Source organism: Sinohyriopsis cumingii, chromosome 4 (assembly GCF_028554795.1).
Source record: "Sinohyriopsis cumingii isolate HCF-2022 chromosome 4, ASM2855479v2, whole genome shotgun sequence".
NCBI classification, from domain to species: Eukaryota; Metazoa; Mollusca; class Bivalvia; order Unionida; family Unionidae; genus Sinohyriopsis; species Sinohyriopsis cumingii.
The window spans coordinates 43788980-43811608 of record NC_142964.1 but is presented as its reverse complement, the minus strand read 5'-3'; the positions used below and the strand labels follow the sequence as shown (position 1 = coordinate 43811608).

At 33.7% G+C, this 22629-nt stretch overlaps 1 protein-coding gene across 1 annotated transcript in view; it reads right to left on the bottom strand.

Annotated features, from left to right (window-relative positions):
- The window catches only part of LOC149801062 (osteopetrosis-associated transmembrane protein 1-like), a 45984-nt gene that overhangs the window by 12679 nt on the left and 10676 nt on the right, over positions 1 to 22629 (bottom strand). The window contains exons 3-5 of the mRNA XM_089955096.1: positions 16171 to 16304; positions 1998 to 2099; positions 260 to 425 (exon numbers count right to left, since the gene is read on the bottom strand). Of these exons, the coding sequence (XP_089811222.1) occupies positions 260 to 425; positions 1998 to 2099; positions 16171 to 16304 (402 nt within the window). The remainder of the gene's footprint in view (positions 1 to 259; positions 426 to 1997; positions 2100 to 16170; positions 16305 to 22629) is intronic.

The window sequence follows — 22629 nt, the reverse complement described above, 5'->3', positions numbered from 1 at the left end:
CAATAATTAAGATAGATATCCTGTATTTATATATGACCATGGGTCTTAGTATCAGGATGTTTGCCTTAAGTTTTTTTTTATCAATAATGAGCTTAATTTAAACACAGAATCTCAAGCAAAGAATTCTTTAAAGCCACGTCAAAAAATCTTTAAAAACCAAAAGACGTATTTCATATACAAGTAACTATACTTAATTTTTCCTTGTAGCTGACATTATGGAACTAATAAATATAAACCAGAAAAATAAAGCTTTACTTACGTTTCATTAATTTCTTTTCCTTTTTGGTGCCATAAAACTTCAAACCACCATAGAAAACGAATGGCAAGAAGAAAAATACCACTGCTATGACAATAATAGGTTCAATAAGACGAGGAATGTATGTGCATCCAAGCTCATTTCCCCACATTAGTCTTGTATAGTTCATCTGCCAAAAGAAATGAACAGTAAGCATAGATGCTTGTTGAGGACATTGGTCGAAGCTTAGGCATGGGATTCTTCAGCCTCTACTTTTACCAATGCATCATCCCAAAAAGTCCCCAACTCAACTTTGACAACTGGATCATCCCAAAAGGTCCCCAACTCTACTCTGACAAATGGATCATCCCAAAAGGTCCCCAACTCTACTTTGACAAATGGATCATCCCAAAAGGTTTCTAACTCTACTTTGACAATTTATACTTCCCAAGGCCCCCAACTCTACTTTTATAAATGGATCATCCCAAAGGCCCCCAACTCTCCTTTTATAAATCGATCATCCTGAAAGGTCCCCAACTCTACTTTAACAACTGATCATCCCTAAAGGTCCCCAACTCTACCTTGAGAAATGGATCGTCCTAAAGGCCCCCAAATCTACTTTTATAAATGGATCATCCTGAAAGGTCCCCAACTCTACTTAACAACTGATCATCCCAAAAGGTCCCCAACTCTACCTTGAGAAATGGATCATCCCAAAGGCCCCCAACTCTACTTTTATAAATGGATCATCCTGAAAGGTCCCCAACTCTACTTTAACAACTGATCATCCAAAAGGTCCCCAACTTGACTTTGAAAATGGATCATCCTAAAAAATCCACAAGTGATTAACATACTTTGCTTCACTGAGAACACCTTAGTTCGAAATTCAAGGTCAAATGCCAACTGCATAGACCCAGGTCTGTGTCACATAATGCAGATCAGGGTCTATGCAGTTTGCAAGGTATAATCAGTACAACAAACAACCAAGACCCTGATCTGCTCTCACATATGTGATGGCAGGTCAAAGTCTATGTTGCCTGTAGTTGATCTGGACTTATAAGTGAGTACGTATGGAAAGTCTACAAATTATATCAGTGCAAGTTGATCAACCTATTCTTTGTAATTATTTTAGCTTCTGTGCTGTAAATGCCATGAGCTTTCATTGTCTAAGCAAAACAGTGACACAAAATTTCTGAAAAACCTAAACTCATGTTAAATGTTTACAAACAGCTTTCCACTGCATTTAAAAACTATAAATATGCTTACTGATGTGATCATAATGTCTCAAATCTGAATTATGACCAACTAGTAATATTTCATCCAAATCACAGTCTGTCACCAAAACTATACTGGTTTTAATATGAGTGTGTTTGTGTGTGTGTGTGTTTTGGATTTTTAACGGAGCTTTAACATATTTGCAGCTATATAACTATGATGTCTGCAGTGTGGCAGTTTATAGTGATGTCAAGCACTGGGGCATCATGTAGTATCATGTCCCACCCAGTCACATTATCCTGACACTAGGCCAACCAGTCCTAACACTAACCTCTTAATGCCGAGCGCCTAGAAAGGCAGCTGTTAGTACCAATTTTTATAAGTCTTTGGTAAGACTCGGCTGGGTTCAAATGACCTCCCATATCTGAGGCAGATGTTCAAACCACTGAAATGCTAATCATCTACCTAAAACATTATCTGAAAAAGATACAAGGAGTTAAAACATTTAACTGAATACCCAAAAGGTTATATAATTAGTAAACATTACCATGTCCACGATATCCATGCATATATGTTCTGAGTTCATCAACAAGTCATTAAACATCTTGTTCATAGCCAGATAGGAATCTGTACAGTCGTTACAAACTTTCTGAAAGGAAAAAGGACATTTTAACATATAAAGCTTTATCCTACTGAATTTTTCTACATCAAAAAGCATTGTTCTTGCTATCATGACATTGTTTTACTTGTACAAGAAACTCCCACCCAGTCACCCATCATCCATCGACTTGGTATGCAGTTTAATCTCTAATTTACTAACATTTAATAGCAATGGGAATGCAGAAGTCGTAAGAAGGCTTTGATTTAATATAAACTTTTCATCAATTCAGCTTACCATCTGAAAATTTAAGTCCAATCTATATCTATGCTAGGGGCACACACAACCTTCAAATCTTGAGACACATTACATTTTAGAGGGACACACAACTTTCAAATCTTGAAACACATTACATTTTAGAGGGACACACAACTTTCAAATCTTGAAACACGTTACATTTTAGAGGGACACACACAACCTTCAAATCTTGAGACACATTACATTTTAGAGGAAAATAGCAGATAATGCACTGATAGTGCTGTATAAAATGAAATAATCTTCAACAGATTTACCACCTTACATTTGTGGTCTGCACTGTACTATAATATTTTCATTGGACATTTACATTATTGCAATAAATGCTTTATCATGTGCTTAAGTAACACATGTAAACATTAACATGTTTGTATATCTATACTATATCATGCGCTTAAGTAACACATGTAAACATTAACATGTTTGTATATCTATACTATATTATGCGCTTAAGTAACACATGTAAACATTAACATGTTTGTATATCTATACTATATCATGTGCTTAAGTAACACATGTAAACATTAACATGTTTGTATATCTATACTATATCCTGTACTTAAGTAACACATGTAAACATTAACATGTTTGTTGTTGTTGTATGGTTTAACGCCATTTTTCAGCACAAGATAGGCTATACATGGCGGCCAGTATAATTGGTGGAGAAAGAACCCTGGAAAACCCCGGGAAGAACCACCGACCCACGAGAAGCTACTGGCAGGCTTTCTCACGTACCCACGTTAGCTGAGCTTGAGACTCGAACTCATGCAGGCAGAGGTGAGATGGCAGTGATCCGTAATGGTGAGCGCTTTAGACCACTCAACCACTCTGTGCCCCTTAACATGTTTGAATATCTATACTATATCATGCGTTTAAGTAACACATGTAAACATTAACATGTTTGTCTATCTATACTATATCATGCGCTTAAGTAACACATGTAAACATTAACATGTTTGTCTATCTATACTATATCATGCGCTTAAGTAACACATGTAAACATTAACATGTTTGTCTATCTATACTATATCATGCGCTTAAGTAACACATGTAAACATTAACATGTTTGCATATCTATACTTTACATTGGAACTGGGCTGACTAAAACAAACATTAAATATTTTCATTGCCATTATGCATTATTTCAAAATAGATATTCATTACCTCTGTACAGTTTTTATCACATTTCGTGGCTCTAGCCATTGATAGTACCATAATAAACTTAATCCACTAATGAAAACTCGCCGGCATATTTTTCGATTTTATTCAGATGAAAAAGTGTGACCAGGGGGCATAGAGGGTCAAGATTGGTGAAAATAGTCAATAAATTGCAAGAAATCTGCAATCCAGCACTCAACGTTCAACACTGAAACTGAACATAAGTCTTTACCCACCATAACATGTATGTATGGTACATACTCTTTTACAAAAGATATATGTACACACTTTTACAAAAGATATATGTACACACTTTTACAAAAGATGTATGTACACACTTTTACAAAAGATATATGTACACACTTTTACAAAAGATATATGTACACACTTTTACAAAAGATTATGTACACACTTTTACAAAAGATATATGTACACACTTTTACAAAAGATTATGTACACACTTTTACAAAAGATTATGTACACACTTTTACAAAAGATATATGTACACACTTTTACAAAAGATTATGTACACACTTTTACAAAAGATTATGTACACACTTTTGCAAAAGATATATATACAAACTTTTACAAAAGATATATGTACACACTTTTACAAAAGATTATGTACACACTTTTACAAAAGATATATGTACACACTTTTACAAAAATGTATGTACACACTTTTACAAAAATGTATGTACACACTTTTACAAAAGATTATGTACACACTTTTACAAAAGATATATGTACATACTTTTACAAAAGATATATGTACACACTTTTACAAAAGATATATGTACACACTTTTACAAAAGATATATCGGGGCCCAGAGTGGCCGAGTGGTCTAAAGCGCTCTCCGTTACGGATCACTGCCATCTCACCTGTCTGCGTGGGTTCGAGTCTAGGATTCAGCCAATGTGGGTATGTGAGAAAGCTTGCCAGTAGCTTCTCGTGGGTCGGTGGTTCTTCCCGGGGTTTTCCCGGGTTCTTCCTCCACCATTAATACTGGCCGCCATGCATATCCTATCGTGTGCTGAAATATGGTGTTAAACCCAACAACAACAACAACAACAAAAGATATATGTACACACTTTTACAAAAGATTATGTACACACTTTTACAAAAGATAATGTACACACTTTTACAAAAATGTATGTACACACTTTTACAAAAGATTATGTACACACTTTTACAAAAGATATATGTACACACTTTTACAAAAGATATATGTACACACTTTTACAAAAGATATATGTATACACTTCTACAAAAGATTATGTACACACTTTTACAAAAATATGTACACACTTTTACAAAAGATTATGTACACACTTTTACAAAAATGTATGTACACACTTTTACAAAAGATTATGTACACACTTTTACAAAAGATTATGTACACACTTTTACAAAAGATATATGTACACACTTTTACAAAAGATTTATGTACACACTTTTACAAAAGATATATGTACACACTTTTACAAAAGATTATGTACACACTTTTACAAAAGATATATGTGCACACTTTTACAAAAGATATATGTACACACTTTTACAAAAGATTATGTACACACTTTTACAAAAATGTATGTACACACTTTTATAAAAGATTATGTACACACTTTTACAAAAGATATATGTACACACTTTTACAAAAGATATATGTACACACTTTTACAAAAGATTATGTACACAATTTTACAAAAGATTATGTACACACTTTTACAAAAGATATATGTACACACTTTTACAAAAGATTATGTACACACTTCTACAAAAATGTATGTACACACTTTTACAAAAGATTATGTACACACTTTTACAAAAGATTATGTACACACTTTTACAAAAGATATATGTACACACTTTTACAAAAGATTATGTACACACTTTTACAAAAGATATATGTACACACTTTTACAAAAGATTATGTACACACTTCTACAAAAATGTATGTACACACTTTCACAAAAGATTATGTACACACTTTCACAAAAGATATGTACACACTTTTACAAAAATGTATGTACACACTTTTACAAAAGATTATGTACACACTTTTACAAAAGATATATGTACACAATTTTACAAAAGATTATGTACACACTTTTACAAAAGATATATGTACACACTTTTACAAAAGATTATGTACACACTTCTACAAAAATGTATGTACACACTTTTACAAAAGATTATGTACACACTTTCACAAAAGATATGTACACACTTTTACAAAAATGTATGTACACACTTTTACAAAAGATTATGTACACACTTTTACAAAAGATATATGTACACACTTTTACAAAAGATTATGTACACACTTTTACAAAAGATATATGTACACACTTTTACAAAAGATTATGTACACACTTTTACAAAAGATATATGTACACACTTTTACAAAAGATATATGTACACACTTTTACAAAAGAATAAGATCAGGATTACAAAGAAGCATGTAAGACTTGTACATTAAAAGACAGTATATACTTGAATATAATTCAGGTCTAACTGCAAGCAACTGACCTGGCATTGCATATTGCTCTGGAGATCATGGTCTGTGCTGTTTGTTCTACTGATTAACCTTATGAATAGAGGACTTGTGGATCCAACCTGTAACAATATAACATATCGTTACAGGTTCAACAGCCCCCAGCCGTTTTGTAACAGGTTGGATCCTCACATACCTCCCTCCATTCATTGACAGATGCTCTCAATTTTCTTGGTACAGAGCCCCTGTGATGTATTTCCCATTCATGAATTGTGTACTTCACTTTGAAGACAATGTTTGTAGCTTTTGATAGAAGCATTTTGATAGATTAGGTGGTGCTCACCAGATAATATGTACTTTTGAGAGAGTGACATACGTAAGGTGAAGTAGTTTGCATTTAAAACATGCACAGTGGAGAGAATGTTGGCATATCTCTATGCATCATTAATGTAATGTGGATATTTCTTTTGGATATTGTACTTTTGGAAATTTTACATGATTTAAGCACACTGCTAACTAAAATGACTGCTCCCTTGTGTTAAAAAGTCAGTCTGAATTAGTCTCAAGTGCACTATACATAGCAGCTATTAAAATAGGGAAAATGAATTTTGCCAGACTAGACAATACCAGCTTCTGAAAGTGCAATGAATGAATTACCAAATATATAAAATGTAAAAAAAGTTATCGGCTCTTTTTTATACAATTGACCTCTGAAGTTCAGGAAGTGAAAATGACCAAGTAGAGCTAGCACTTTTTTGAAAGGTGCACATTTGAAGTAAGGCCAAGCTGTATACTCTATAACCCATAGTACACCCATCAATCATACACCAAAATAAAGGGAATTAAAGGTTCCTTGCATTATACCTAAGATATACAAGGTCTTTTTTAAACAGCCAGTATAACCAGTGAGGAAAGCCAGAGAAATTCTTTTTCTTTAAAATCCTAACCCTATGCAAAATGCGAAACTGTATAGCGCCACCTTAAAGAAAATATAAAAATGTTTGCAATTATTTTTTTTTATTTTTATATAATTATGTATGATGTTCTGAATAAAATGCTACATTCATATTGATGTTAAGCATGAAAATAAGCTAATTATGATCATTTTTCTCTTGCTTACATAACTTTCCATGAGGTATGTTTGTGTGAGTAGGGACCTTAATTATGGGGAAATTAGAAGTCTTAGAATATAGGAATAGAGTCAACTTAAATTTAAAACTGTTGCAATAAGTGACAGAAATATATGGTGAAAATGTTTCTTTTCATTCATTTGCAATGAAATAAAAAAAAATAAATGAAGAGAAAGTGAATTCGCTTCTTCCATATTAAACAATAGGCAAATATTTTACACTTTGACCTTTGACCTTTATGAACCTGATGAGTTACCTCCCTTTTCTAATTGTAAAATTCATTGTTGATCTCTCAGAAATAATTCTGGCTAGTTTCATGTTCCTGTCATTCAGCATAACATTGGTTGCTATGTTTACAAAATGTAATGTGCATTCTTAAAATAGCTCACTTTTATCGGGGGGGGGGGGGGGGAGGCTGGACTTGTTAGAGACTCTGACACTCATAAATACTGTTCTGTGGGGGGAAAGGCAGGAGAATTATTCAAAAGGATTGTTTTGATGCTTGCGACTTAAATGTTTCAGCCATATAAACATAATTAAATCATACAAAAATAATACCTATATCTTCTTTATGGTGGCGCTCACCAGATAATATGTACTTTTGAGAGAGTGACATATGTAAGGTGAAGTAGTTCGCATTTAAAACATGCACAGTGGAGAGAATGTTGGCATATCTCTATGCTACATTAATGTAATGCGGATGATATTTCTTTTGGATATTGTACTTTTGGAAATTTTACATGATTTAAGCACACTGCTAACTAAAATGACTGCTCCCTTGTGTTAAAAAGTCAGTCTGAATTAGTCTCAAGTGCACTATACATAGCAGCTACTAAAATAGGGAAAATGAATTTTGCCAGACTAGACAATACCAGCTTCTGAAAGTGCAATGAATGAATTACCAAATATATAAAATGTAAAATAAGTTATCGGCTCTTTTTTATACAACTGACCTCTGAAGTTCAGGAAGTGAAAATGACCAAGTAGAGCTAGCACTTTTTTGAAAGGTGCACATTTGAAGTAAGGCCAAGCTGTATACTCTATAACCCATAGTACACCCATCAATCATACACCAAAATAAAGGGAATTAAAGGTTCTTTGCATTATACCTAAGATATACAAGGTCTTTTTTAAACAGCCAGTATAACCAGTGAGGAAAGCCGGGGAAATTCTTTTTCTTTAAAATCCTAACCCTATGCAAAATGCGAAACTGTATAGCGCCACCTTAGTTGTTGTTGTTGTAGGGTTAATGCCATTTTTCAGCACACGATAGGTTATACATGGCGGACAGTATTAATGGGAGGAAGAACCCAGGAAATCCCCGGAAAGAACCACCAACCCTCGAGAAGCTACTGGCAAGCTTTCTCACATATCCACATTGGCCGAATCCGAGACTCAAACCCACGCAGACAGAGGTGAGATGGCAGTGATGCGTAAAAAACTGTAAATGCTGCAAACAGTTATGAATTTATGCTACATCTGAAACTAGAATGTAATCGAGCATTACACAGCTCACATGAATCGGCATCACTTGCCCCAAACTAACTGGTCTTCAATTCATGCTTTCTGTCAAGTTTGGTCAAATTCTAGTTTGGAAAAATTTTGGGATAAGAAAATCATTTAAAGGTCCTTCTACTTTTAGCAAAAGTTACTTTTTTATTTGTAGTAAAATTGACCATATTTGAAAGTGTATTAGGCATCATTTGTACAAATCTGAAATGTCTTTCTTCCAGGTGCTTTCATTCAAATTGGAGCATATTTTGTGCAGCAGTTATTGAAAAGAAGTCATTTAAATATTTTCATTTTTTTTTCAGTAATGTTAGCCATCTGTGATTGCAGACTGGCATCATTTGTAAAATTTCTCCAAAATCAATTCAATGTTTTTTTGCAAAGAAGTTGACAACATCAATAAATACCATGAATAATTATGGATGTATGATGCAAACAGGGTCATGCCATGAATAATTATGGAGGTATGATACAGGGCCATACCATGAATAATTATGGATGTTGATACACACAGGGCTACACCATGAATAATTATGGATGTATGATGCACACAGGGCCATGCCATGAATAATTATGGATGTATGATACACACAGGGCCATACCATGAATAATTATGGATGCTGATACACACAAGGCCATACCATGAATAATTATGGATGTTGATACACACAGGGCCATACCATGAATAATTATGGATGTATGATGCACACAGGGCCATACCAATTATGGATGTATGATGAACACAGGCCATACCCACTTGTCCCTCCGACCAGGTGAGATCAAAATCCAGAGATGATTCTACAAAATATAATTATTCTTAAAATCTGCTTCAGATGCTATTATCAATGTCCACCCTAAAAAGCCAGGTTTTACTTCATGAAAGTCGTTGGCTTACAGTAACCAGAGTCACAGTTTGTATTAGCCACAACATATCATCAACTAAGAAGTGTACAGTCTAATCATAAACTCATTCGTCGTTCACATGTACAATACACAGCTAACCTGCTGATAGTAACCTACAACAATATACAATTTATAGTCAATAATACGGAGAACAGAATTCAAGTGAACTGCACAATTCAGAAAGGGTTTGTGAAGGCTAGGATGCATATAGCTTGAAAAAATCTTTTGTTGTAAGGATTTGGTAGTAACAGGGAGGTAAAATAACATCAATTTATCATTCTTGCATGAACAATGCCTGAGAAATAAACACTGAACACTAAATTTGAATGTTTGTGTGCTTTTCTTGGTCACAACAGCTTGTAATTTGTGTGACAAGCCAGTGATGAAAAGAAAAATCAACTGAAATTTGTTGACTAATGTATGGTAGTCTACCTATAATACTTACATAAATCAACTGAAATGAGTTGACTAATGCATGGTAGTTTACCTATAATACTTACATAAATCAACTGAAATGAGTTGACTAATGTATGGTAGTTTAGATATTTTACTTACACAAATCAACTGAAATGAGTTGACTAATGTATGGTAATTTACCTATAATACTTACACAAATCAACTGAAATGAGGGGCCCTGAGTGGCCGAAAGCTATCTCTGTTACGGATCACTACCATCTCACCTATGTCTGCGTGGGTTCAAGTCTCGGATTTGGCCAATGTGGGTATGTGAGAAAGCTTGCCAGTAGCTTCTCGTGGGTTGGTGGTTCATTCTGGGGTTTTCCCCGGGTTCTTCCTCCACCATTAATGCTGGCTGCCATGTATAGCCTATCGTGTGCTGAAAAATGGAGTTAAACCCCACAACAACAACTGAAATGAGTTGACCAATGTATGGTAGTTTAGATATAAAACTTACACAAATCAACTGAAATGAGTTGACTAATGTATCTAGTTTAGCTATAATACTTACATAAATCAGCTGAAATGAGTTGACTAATGTATGGTAGTTTAGCTATAATACTTACACAAATCAACTTAAATGAGTTGACTAATGTATGGTAGTTTGGCTATAATACTTACACAAACCAACTGAAATGAGTTGACTAATGTATGGTAGTTTAGCTGTAATACTTATACAAATCAACTTAAATGAGTTGACTAATGTGTGGTAGTTTAGCTATAATACTTACACAAATCAACTGAAATGAGTTGACTAATGTATGGTAGTTTAGCTATAATACTTACACAAATCAACTGAAATGAGTTGACTAATGTATGGTAGTTTAGCTATAACACTTACACAAATCAACTGAAATGAGTTGACTAATGTATGGTAGTTTAGCTATAACACTTACACAAATCAACTGAAATGAGTTGACTAATGTATGGTAGTTTAGCTATAACACTTACACAAATCAACTGAAATGAGTTGACTAATGTATGGTAGTTTAGCTATAATACTTACATAAATCAACTGAAATGAATTGACTAATGTATGGTAGTTTAGCTATAATACTTACACAAATCAACTTAAATGAGTTGACTAATGTATGGTAGTTTAGCTATAATACTTACATAAATCAACTGAAATGAATTGACTAATGTATGGTAGTTTAGCTATAATACTTATACAAATCAACTGAAATGAATTGACTAATGTATGGTAGTTTAGCTATAATACTTACACAAATCAACTTAAATGAGTTGACTAATGTATGGTAGTTTAGCTATAATACTTACACAAATCAACTGAAATGAGTTGACTAATGTATGGTAGTTTAGCTATAATACTTACACAAATCAAATGAAATGAGTTGACTAATGTATGGTAGTTTAGCTATAATACTTACACAAATCAACTGAAATGAGTTGACTAATGTATGGTAGTTTAGCTATAATACTTACACAAATCAACTGAAATGAGTTGATTAATGTATGGTAGTTTAGCTATAATACTTACACAAATCAACTGAAATGAGTTGACTAATGTATGGTAGTTTAGCTATAATACTTACACAAATCAACTGAAATGAGTTGACTAATGTATGGTAGTTTAGCTATAACACTTACACAAATCAACTGAAATGAATTGACTAATGTATGGTAGTTTAGCTATAATACTTATACAAATCAACTGAAATGAATTGACTAATGTATGGTAGTTTAGCTATAATACTTACATAAATCAACTGAAATGAATTGACTAATGTATGGTAGTTTAGCTATAATACTTACATAAATCAACTGAAATGAATTGACTAATGTATGGTAGTTTAGCTATAATACTTACACAAATCAACTGAAATGAATTGACTAATGTATGGTAGTTTAGCTATAATACTTACACAAATCAACTTAAATGAGTTGACTAATGTATGGTAGTTTAGCTATAATACTTACACAAATCAACTGAAATGAATTGACTAATGTATGGTAGTTTAGCTATAATACTTACACAAATCAACTTAAATGAGTTGACATAACAAATGACCATGACCACTAGCTCATATGCATGCAGGAACTGAATGCCTTTTAACTTTTCTTTTATATCAACCACTTTGTTTGATGTGATCAATGTGATAATACAAAGCAGGTCTGGTTTTAGCTGAGTGTAACAAGACAACAAATACTTGTACAAGTCAGAGATCAAAACAAAGTCAGCACTTAATTAGGTTCTCCCAAAAATGCTTGAGGACATAGATGTGAAAATATACTGATATTTTTTCATGACTGAATTCATGAGGGCATATTCCACTTATGATAATTACACTGAACTGAATCAAAAGATAGAACTGAAGAAAAAAATCTTTCCCTCTACAAAACTTATTTAATTGATATTTATTAATTAAAGTGCTGCCACATGTATGCATTGGTGACACTTTCGTTTATTGAAATTGTATCATATAAAGTTATGTAGTGTACTGAAATTATTGGAAATAAAATTTAACAAAATATGACTTCTTATTAAAAGATGAGTATTTCATGACACTGAAAAAAAATTCCAGGCACTAATCTAAGAAAAGACAAGCAATATATCTTTGTTTCATTTACCAATTTTGATCATGATTTTGTTCATTTTCAACAAATATGGGTCAGCTGCTTTGGTATTTTCTAGAATTTTTGTGTGACAACAACAAGTGTGATCCACACCTAACCATGCATTATAATCGGGTTTGTGAGTTATCTGGGTGTGAGTTATCCAGGGAGAGGTGTATATAGTGTGCAGAACACCCTAGCAAAAATGTAACTTACATGTAGCTAAGAACGTGCAACTAATTTAAATCATTTATGTAGAAAGGTATACCCCTTCCCAGCGGGTAGGTAACATGAAACCACTCCAATCTGTTGCCCAGGACCTAGGAAGAAAGAATGTTTCACATGCAGTGAGATTATCTATAAGAATATGCTTATATATACGTGGACTCCAAAGCGGACACCAACACCATGGGCATTACAATGCCTCTACTCTACAGTACAGCTCACGTATAATTTTAGAACACCCCACATCATGGTGGGGGACTTAACCCCATCTACTTTCGCATGGTGATAACAATCCACAAAGGTGCATACATACAAATCACCACCATGAATAGGCTGGCATCTCTGCTGTGGCATTACTGATTTACATCTGAACAGCCAATCAATGAAGACAACACATGGAAAGGCTGATTGTCATGAGAGATTAACAATAAAATACCATTTCAGCAATCAGTGATCTTTATAATGATCATATATATGGACAAAAGAAATTAATTGTAAAAGTCTTGTATATTTCGCACATTTAGAAAACTTACACACTGACTTGATGTGAGGCCCACCTTGTTGAGCTTCTCTTGAACAGTGTAGATTTATCCTACTGTTTAAACAAAAAGAGCAAACCAGTGAGGTACGGATAATTAAATTCCAGAGAGCAACATCTTTTGTTTAAAAATGCAAACAAATAAGAAAATACTGAATTTACACTTAAATACAAACCACATTTAGTCCTTAAGCATTGATGGCCCAGTTATGATAAGAAATATACATGTACACAGTAAATAACTAGTGAAATTCTGAATGCATGTGTACAGTATGGAAATTAGCCATTTAATTTTATGGTGCTAAATTATTATTCATGACTGGTAATTTTTATTATTTTATTCATCACAAGATAAGTTTGTTTCAAGTAAAGCAAGGAATGTCATAGTGTCCATTTTCATACCACAAATTGGAATAAGACAATAGGTTTCAAGCATCTCCCCACCTCCCCAAGACAGTTTAATGGTCTCCCCCTAATAAAGACTTGGCTTCAGTGGATGTTCAGCCACAATCATGGCAGTGACCATTGCAAAATGTTAGCATCAGAAGATATCATTTTCAGCTTGAGAAAGGTGTGTTTCTTGTGCATGATTGATTTGGTGTGTGTGTGTGATTAATATTTTTAACGTAGCTTTTAACAATTTTTCAGTCATATTGCTACAATGTCTGTAGTGTGGAAGTTTAAAGTGATGTCTAGCACTGGGGCATCATGCCAAAGACATGTAGCATGATGTCCCACCCAGTCACATTATCCTGACACCAGGCCAACCAGTCCTAACACTAACCTCTTAATGCTGAGTGCCACGCGAGGCAGCTTTTCGTACCATTTTTGTAAGTCTTTGGTATGACTCGGCTGGGGATCGAACCCACGACCCCCTGCATCCAAGGCGGATGCTCTAACTACAGGGCCACAGGAGCGGTCATGATTGATTTGGCACATTGCACTTAATACAAGTAGCTCAAAATATGGTCCAGTCATTAACAATGAAGTTTCACTGATTGACATTTAAAAGAGAGATGTCATGCATTATTTACAATCAGATACCATTTCCATGAAGTTGATTGACTTCTTTTGCAATATATTTACACTTTATTCAAAGAAATCTGAACAAACTTAAGCACTGATTTGACGAGAGGCACACCATACTGATCTTCTCTTTAACAGCGTAAATTTATCTTCCTGTTTAAAAATGAAAAGTAATCATCCAGGAATAGACAATTAAATTCCAGTTAACAGCCACTCTTTTTTTTAATTATAAAAACAACAAAACAACAACAAACACATTAGCAAATTCTGAATTTGTACATCATGTAATGACCCAGACATGAGGTTGAATATACATACTTGTTCAATTTTAACTACACATGTACTGCAAGGCCATTTAATTTATGGAGCTAGAATATTATTTCTGACCAGGATATTTCTGGTCTTTTTTCCTTCATCACAAGAAAAATTTATTTTAAATATGAAAAGGAATTGCAGGACACCCTTTAATAATATAAAATCTCATGTTTAAATAACCCTGTGATTGGATTTTGGAAGAAATAGTACATTATATTATTGAGAACTCGTCAGGGCCAGACCAGTACCCCCCCCCCCCCAACCTTAAACATATTGCAAACACACACAGACAAACAAAGGAACAGTTACTTGAAATTTGAACATCGTTTTATTCATGTGCACATTTATTGGGTATTATGCATGCTTTTAGTAAACAAACATACAAGATTTTGCATTAGGGGTAATTTTGAAATTTTGGAACCACCCACCCACCCAACACTTGACCTGATCCAGAACTGCTCATTCTTGGGGTAACTATTGGAACTTGTGCAATTTTGTTTCACATCAATCAAGTATCAATGCAACTTTTTCATAAAATGTTTTATGTTTATCATTCTTTTCACTGTAGAGAGTGCAATATTGTTCAATTCCTGTTAATACTTAACAAAGTATATTGCATGAACTGCAACAGAAATAAGGAAATGAATCCATTTGAACATTCCAATAATAATAGCACTGATAATTTTTAAATAACATTCATTATGCTAAATGTACTCAAAAGAGATCCATCAGCACTTTAAGTTTTTTTTTCGTTTTAAGAAGAGAATTCCATAATATACAGTAGAAGGAACTAAACCAATCTGAGATAAATGTAGAGACCAAATTTTTTATCACTGCTACTGGTAGGTCTTTCATTTGCATAAAGTCATTACATCATGTTATAGAAATGTAAATATAACAGCCATCTTTTTATCGATCGACTGATCGATTAAGATCAGGAATCCAACCATTGTCTTCCATTTTAACAAATACAAAAATCCGCTAAATACTATTGAAAGAAATTAGTTTACATGTTTTATTTTTTTGTCTCAATAGCCAAATGTTAAAAGTCACAAACAGGTAAATGCACTGAAATAATTAAACGTCTTAGATCTACAGTCTGATTAGGTTATTGATGCATAATTTCCATATGACTGATTCCATGGTGGTTGTCCTCAATGACTCTACGAGAAAGCATGGTGTGCACAGCATTTCTCTGCGAGTTGCTGTGGCAGCTCTGGCAGGACATGCGGAGAGATGGTAGAGGTTTTTTCTTAATCCTCTCCACTCACTCTCTATCCCCACTGCAATCTGTGGAGTTCCAAAAATACACGTGAGCTGTACTGTACGTCACAGAGGTGAGCTAAAAAGCCTGATGTGCTTACATAGCATGTGAACATGTGCTTACATAGCATGTGAAAATGTTTTTCTGTGTATGTTAAGTACATGCATTGTGCAAATACATGCAGCAATGTTTATAGACAGCAATGAACCTTTGTATCATTCCCATAATGAGATCTACACGCTGTAAAATTCTGGTAGAGAAGTAAAAAGTCTTTGGTGGATTGTGCGAGTTCATAGGTGACCGTGCCATTTTCATCTTCTCTGATTTCACCATTAAAACATTCTGAAAAAAAAGAAAATCATCAACAAAATTATTGGATTGAATAAAGTTGACAATAAACCTTAAACGGGATAGTATGTATAATTTTCTTTTTCATTATTGTTTTAAACAGAAAACTACTCGTCAATAGCGTCTGATCAAATGAGCTTCACAATAATTCAAAATTTACTGCAAATCACTGTAGTGATGTGAGTCAGAGTGAACTAAATGGCTACATCTCTATGATTCCACTAAATTTAAAACCTTTCTCAAAGAGTGAAATATAGGTAACAGTGACCAAGTTTTGTCTAAATGTTGTATAGTTCATCATCATGTATCTGCATTTCTGCTGGTAATAAAGTCACACAGCTATTATTCAGACACTGCTGCTAATAAAGTCACACAGCTATTATTCAGACACTGCTGCTAATAAAGTCACACAGCTATTATTCAGACACTGCTGCTAATAAAGTCACACAGCTATTATTCTGACACTGCTGCTAATAAAGTCACACAGCTATTATTCAGACACTGCTGCTAATAAAGTCACACAGCTATTATTCAGACACTGCTGCTAATAAAGTCACACAGCTATTATTCAGACACTGCTGCTAATAAAGTCACACAGCTATTATTCAGACACTGCTGCTAATAAAGTCACACAGCTATTATTCAGACACTGTTGCTAATAAAGTCACACAGCTATTCTTCAGACACTGCTGCTAATAAAGTCATACAGCTATTCTTCAGACACTGCTGGTAATAAAGTCACACAGCTATTATTCTGACACTGCTGGTAATAAAGTCACACAGCTATTATTCAGACACTGCTGGTAATAAAGTCACATAGCTATTATTTAGACACTGCTGCTAATAAAGTCACACAGCTATTCTTCAGACACTGCTGCTATTCTTCAGACACTGCTGGTAATAAAGTCACACAGCTATTATTCAGACACTGCTGGTAATAAAGTCACACAGCTATTATTCTGACACTGCTGGTAATAAAGTCACACAGCTATTATTCAGACACTGCTGGTAATAAAGTCACATAGCTATTATTTAGACACTGCTGCTAATAAAGTCACACAGCTATTATTCAGACACCCTGAAAGACAGAAATTGCATCTGATTCAGGAGTTCACTGGACATTAAATTCTTAAATTCACAGGACATTTAACTTTAGATTCAGGTGGAATTTAACTGAAAGTTCAGAAGACATTTAATTGTAGATTTTGAGAATATTTAATTGTAAGTTCAGGGATATTTTAATTGTAAGTCTAATTGTAGCTTCAGGGGACACTGAACTGAAGATTCTGAGGAAATCTAACTGCAAGTCTGGGATATTTAACTGTAGATTCTTGGGACATTTAACTGAAAATTCTGGGGACATTTAACTGAAAATTCAGCAGAAATTTAATTGTAAGTTCAGGGGAAGTTTATAAGTTCTGGGAGCATTTAATTGTTGATTCAGGGGACAATCAATTGAAAATTCAAGGGATATTTAATTGTAGATTTTGGAGAAAATAGAACTGTAAATTCATGGGAACCTTCAGTTGTGGGTTCCAGGACTATTAATTGTAAATTCATCAGACATTTAACTGAAGGCTGTTCAGGAGATATTTGTTTCTAAGTTCATGGGATATTTATTTCTAAGTTCATGGGATATTTATTTCTAAGTTCACAAAAAATGTCTAAGAGTTTGGTCCAGATTTTCTGTGGCTTTGATGAAGTTGGGCTGTAATTATGCAGTATGGAGATTATTTGGATTGCCAAAGATCTTTGTGTTCATGGAGACTTGATTCAGGGGAGATTTACTAATGTGGCTACTATCTTGACATGCATTTAATTTGTGGCCATCTTGACATGTGTTTAATTTGTGGCCACACTAGTGATACTATTGTTTTGGCCATTCAAATGACCCAACTTTATTCCTGGCATATTTGTATTATTTATTCTGGTAAACTCCCGATTTTAATCCATGAAATCAAATAGATATAAAATTGCAGACTTTGATAGAGCAAACTACAATAAATTAAATATGCAGGAAAATGGCTTTTCTTACAAAAAGCATGAATATTGCTACTCAATAAAATAAATTAAACTGAAGGAACTGTCAGAGGACATTTGATTTTAGATTCAAGAAGCATTGATTCTGTGGACACTGAACTATGGGTTCAAAGGACATAGTTGATTCAGGGAACACATACATGCTGATTCAGGGGACATTTACTTGTAAGTTCAGGGGACATTTAATTGTAAGTTCATATGATATGTAATTATAGAGCCCTGAAACATTTCATTGCAGATCCAATGGTCATTTAAGTTTGGATTCAGGGAAAATTTAATTATAAGTTCACAGGATAATAAATTGGATGATCAGGCGACATTTAATTCATTGGACATTTAACTGTTGACTCAGGAGACATCTAGCTGTAGATTCGGGGGACAATGAATTGCAAATTCTGGAGACATTTCACTCTTGACTCATGGGACATCTACTTGTAAATTCTAGCGATATTTAACTGCTGACTAGGAATATTTAGTTGTAAATTATGAGGACATTTAATGGTAAGGTCAATGGATATTTAACTTTAGATACTGGGGACATTTAACTTTAGATTCTGGGGACATTTAACTTTAGATTCTGGGGACATTTAACTGCAGGTTCACAAGACATTTAATTGAAAGTTTTAGGGTCATTTAATTGTAGGTTCAGAGGACATACAACTGTAACTGGGTGGGGGGCTTTAATCATAAGTTCAGGGTAGAATTAACTGTACATGCAGCAGACATTTAACTGTAGGTTCAGGGATATGTAATGATAAGGTCAGGAGACATTAACCACCAGATGATTAACCATAGAACAGTGGACAATTAACTGATGATTCATGGAACATTTAATTGTATGTTCAGGGGTATTTAGTGCGCAATTAACTGTAGGTTCAGAGGACATTTCATTGTAGATTTAGGAAACATTTAATTGATCCAGATGAGTGAAATTTAAATAATTATATACGAATAATCACTGTTTTACTGTAGCACATGACAAACTGTAACAGAAGTCAAAGCAATGATGCTGGATGAATGGATAGACTGATGGATAGAAATGCTCAATCCAGTGGATGAATGAATAGACTGATGGACAGAAATGCTCAATCCAATGGATGAATGGATAGACTGATGGACAGAAATGCTCAATCCAGTGGATGAATGGATAGACTGATGGACAGAAATACTCAATCCATTGGATGAAAGGATAGACTGATGGACAGAAATGCTCAATCCAAACACTGCAGCTGATTTACCAGTCAAAAACAAAAGATCTAACTCAGAGGTATGCAGCTGGCATAAGGTAATATGATAATTATAACAGTATGACTGGTTGATCAGTTACATGAAGAAAAATGTTTTCAAATGGTTAGCAAGAGCTTAACCTAAATCTAATAAGAGAAGTGTCAACAACTGACAAAAGGTAACACAAGAGTCCCATAAAGGGACTGTTAATCTATTAGGCAAAACAAATTTCCAGGAATTCAAGATGAGACCATTTATTCCTTTTAACTGCCGAGTGTTCAAACCATCTCTGACAGCTATAACAAAATTGTTAAATTAGCTGCTGCAATGCACATACTGGATGTCAGTTTGGCACCATTTTCATTTTGGACAAAGCAGACATCATTATAAGAGTTTGGTGAAAACCCCATGTCATAATGATCATCCATTCAGGAGCAGTGACAATATTTTAAAGTCAGAAAGTCAGTTGTTGTGGCAGCCATATTTGATGTATGACTGGCACCATTTTCATTCAGGACCAAATAGGTATGACAAGGCTATTGGTGAAAACCCCATATTGATATAGCCATCCATTTGGGAGGAGTAGAGAAAATATTTTCAAGATATGACTCCCTAATTCAGTAGCTGCCTAAAACAAGATTTTCAAGATGGGCCACTGTCTGATGGCCATATTGGATGTCAAATTTGGATCATTTTCATTGGAGACCAACTGGACATCATATGAAGTCTTCTAGTGTAAACCCCATGTCAATATGACTTCTGTTCAGGTAGAATTGTAATAAGAGTTTTAAGATGGCTGCCACATACCTATATTGGCTGTCCGATAGGCATAATTTTTAATTTACGACAAACTAGACATCATAAAATGTCATTTGATGAAAATCAAATTTTGATATGACCATCCATGTCGGAAGAGTAGTGATAAGATTTTCAAGAAGGATTTCTGTGGTGTCCATAATGGACATCAGATTGGCATCATTTTCATTTTGGACCAACTAGATATAATAAGTCTTTTAGTGAAAACCCCATGTTGATATGACCATCAATTCCTCCAAAGAAGCAAAAACAAAACTGTCAAGATGTCTGCCATGGTGACCATACTGGATGTAAGAGCAGCAAGTTTTTCATTTTGGACCAAGTAAATCTTAGAATGAATGTGTATAAAATTTCATGGTAATCCTCCTACGGTAATTTAATTACAGCTCCAATATTATTTCCTTTCCATTTAAACTTATTAAATTTCCTTCGAAAATGACAATATCATATTTTAAAGTTTAAAGGTTGTTTTTCAAATGAAAATGCAGCAAAGCAGAGAAAAAGCAGAATTTGAAGAATAAAACTTAACTGAACTGCATAATATATCTTATGTCACTCATTTAGGCTTGAATAAACAGTAACACAAGAAAGAGTGAAAACAACAAGCTTTTAAAAATACAATAATTTATTTCCCTGGAAAAATTCTGCAAAAATGAAAAAAATATGAACTTACAGTTTTAAGGAATCAAATCCAAAAATAATCCAAAAATAATCAGAGTATAAAATTTTAGTAGTCCTAATAACAAAATGTTCCACTGATTTCACATCTGAATCTCAACAAAGAATCCAAGATGGAAGCCGATGACGTATGCTACAATCTGTAGTGTTGAAGTCAACAGTTCCTTCTAGAATTAAGAATTATCACTCCGATTTCTGATAGCTGAATAAATTTTTATAAAAAAAACTGTCCTTGTTCCACAATATTACATGAGCACACATATTTTCCAGAAAAATAACAGAATTAATCCTTCTGAATCCAAGTAATTTGAAATAACTCCAAACCAAGTAATTTGAAATAGTTCCAAATGGCACAACATACAACTAACAGTTTAACAGCCCACTTCTACTAATTCTCCAAAACATGGGTTATATGGGCTTTCTAAAACATAAACAAGGGTCACGTGATCATCTTCTAGAAGTTTATAGAAGCAAATACTTGTTACAGATCACATTTACCCAGTGTGACCATGATGAAAACCAATCATTTTATCTCTAAGAAATAAAAAAATAAAAAATTGTTTATACATGTATCTTAACGACAAGGTCCCATCATGACCTTGGAAACAACCAATCATTTTCAAATAAAATAGAACTTGTTTACGAAGGTTGCTACAAATTCTGAAACAAGGTCAGGATTTGGATCAACACCTGGTTTTTATAAACTAACAGTCAAGGTCAAACTATTTTCTTAAAAAAAGCATCATCTCTAGTGAATAAATTTACATTACAAAATCATGTAATGAAAAATAAATATTTTTAAAACTGACAAACAATTAAATTGAAATAAATATATATTAAATCAGATATAATTAAATCAAATTGAAATAAATATATACTAAATCAGATAAAATTAAATCAAATAAACATAACATATACCCTTGGAAAAGGATGTTCAGCAACAGAACATTTCATGAAAAACAATAAATTCTGAATCAGCATTATTCCAAGTCTGTAAACCACCACCTAGTATCTCATCATTGTATAGTCTTCAAGAATGTACCAGGTTATCTGCCAGTCACAAACAAATAAAAATTTTAACAGTATGGTTCTGTGGGTTTTTCAGCATGTGATAAGCTATTCACATAAACCAGTAAGTCTGGTGGTTGGAGACCCCAGCTCTTATAATAGCTCTGAAATAAACGACCAGAATGGAAAGTGCATGGAATTTCAAATAATAAGGAATGACCTTGACCTTTAACATATAATAACACTGTGGTATATAACACAGCTTCTAATAATACTCTATAAGCAAACCATGTTTCATCTCTTAACCTCAAGAAGTGTACAGCCAAATGTAAGGTTTGATGGAAAACTTGAAATACTCAGCTATTATTTTAGCCGAGAAGATAGGTCAAACAAATTGGAACGTGACTCACCTTATAACAATGATTGATAAGTATTCTAAGTTTCAAAAATTAACATCAAATGGTTCTTAAGTTGTAAAATGGAATGGAAAATGTGACAGAATACTTCAAATATTCACCCATGACCCTGACTTCAACTATAGGACCCCCAA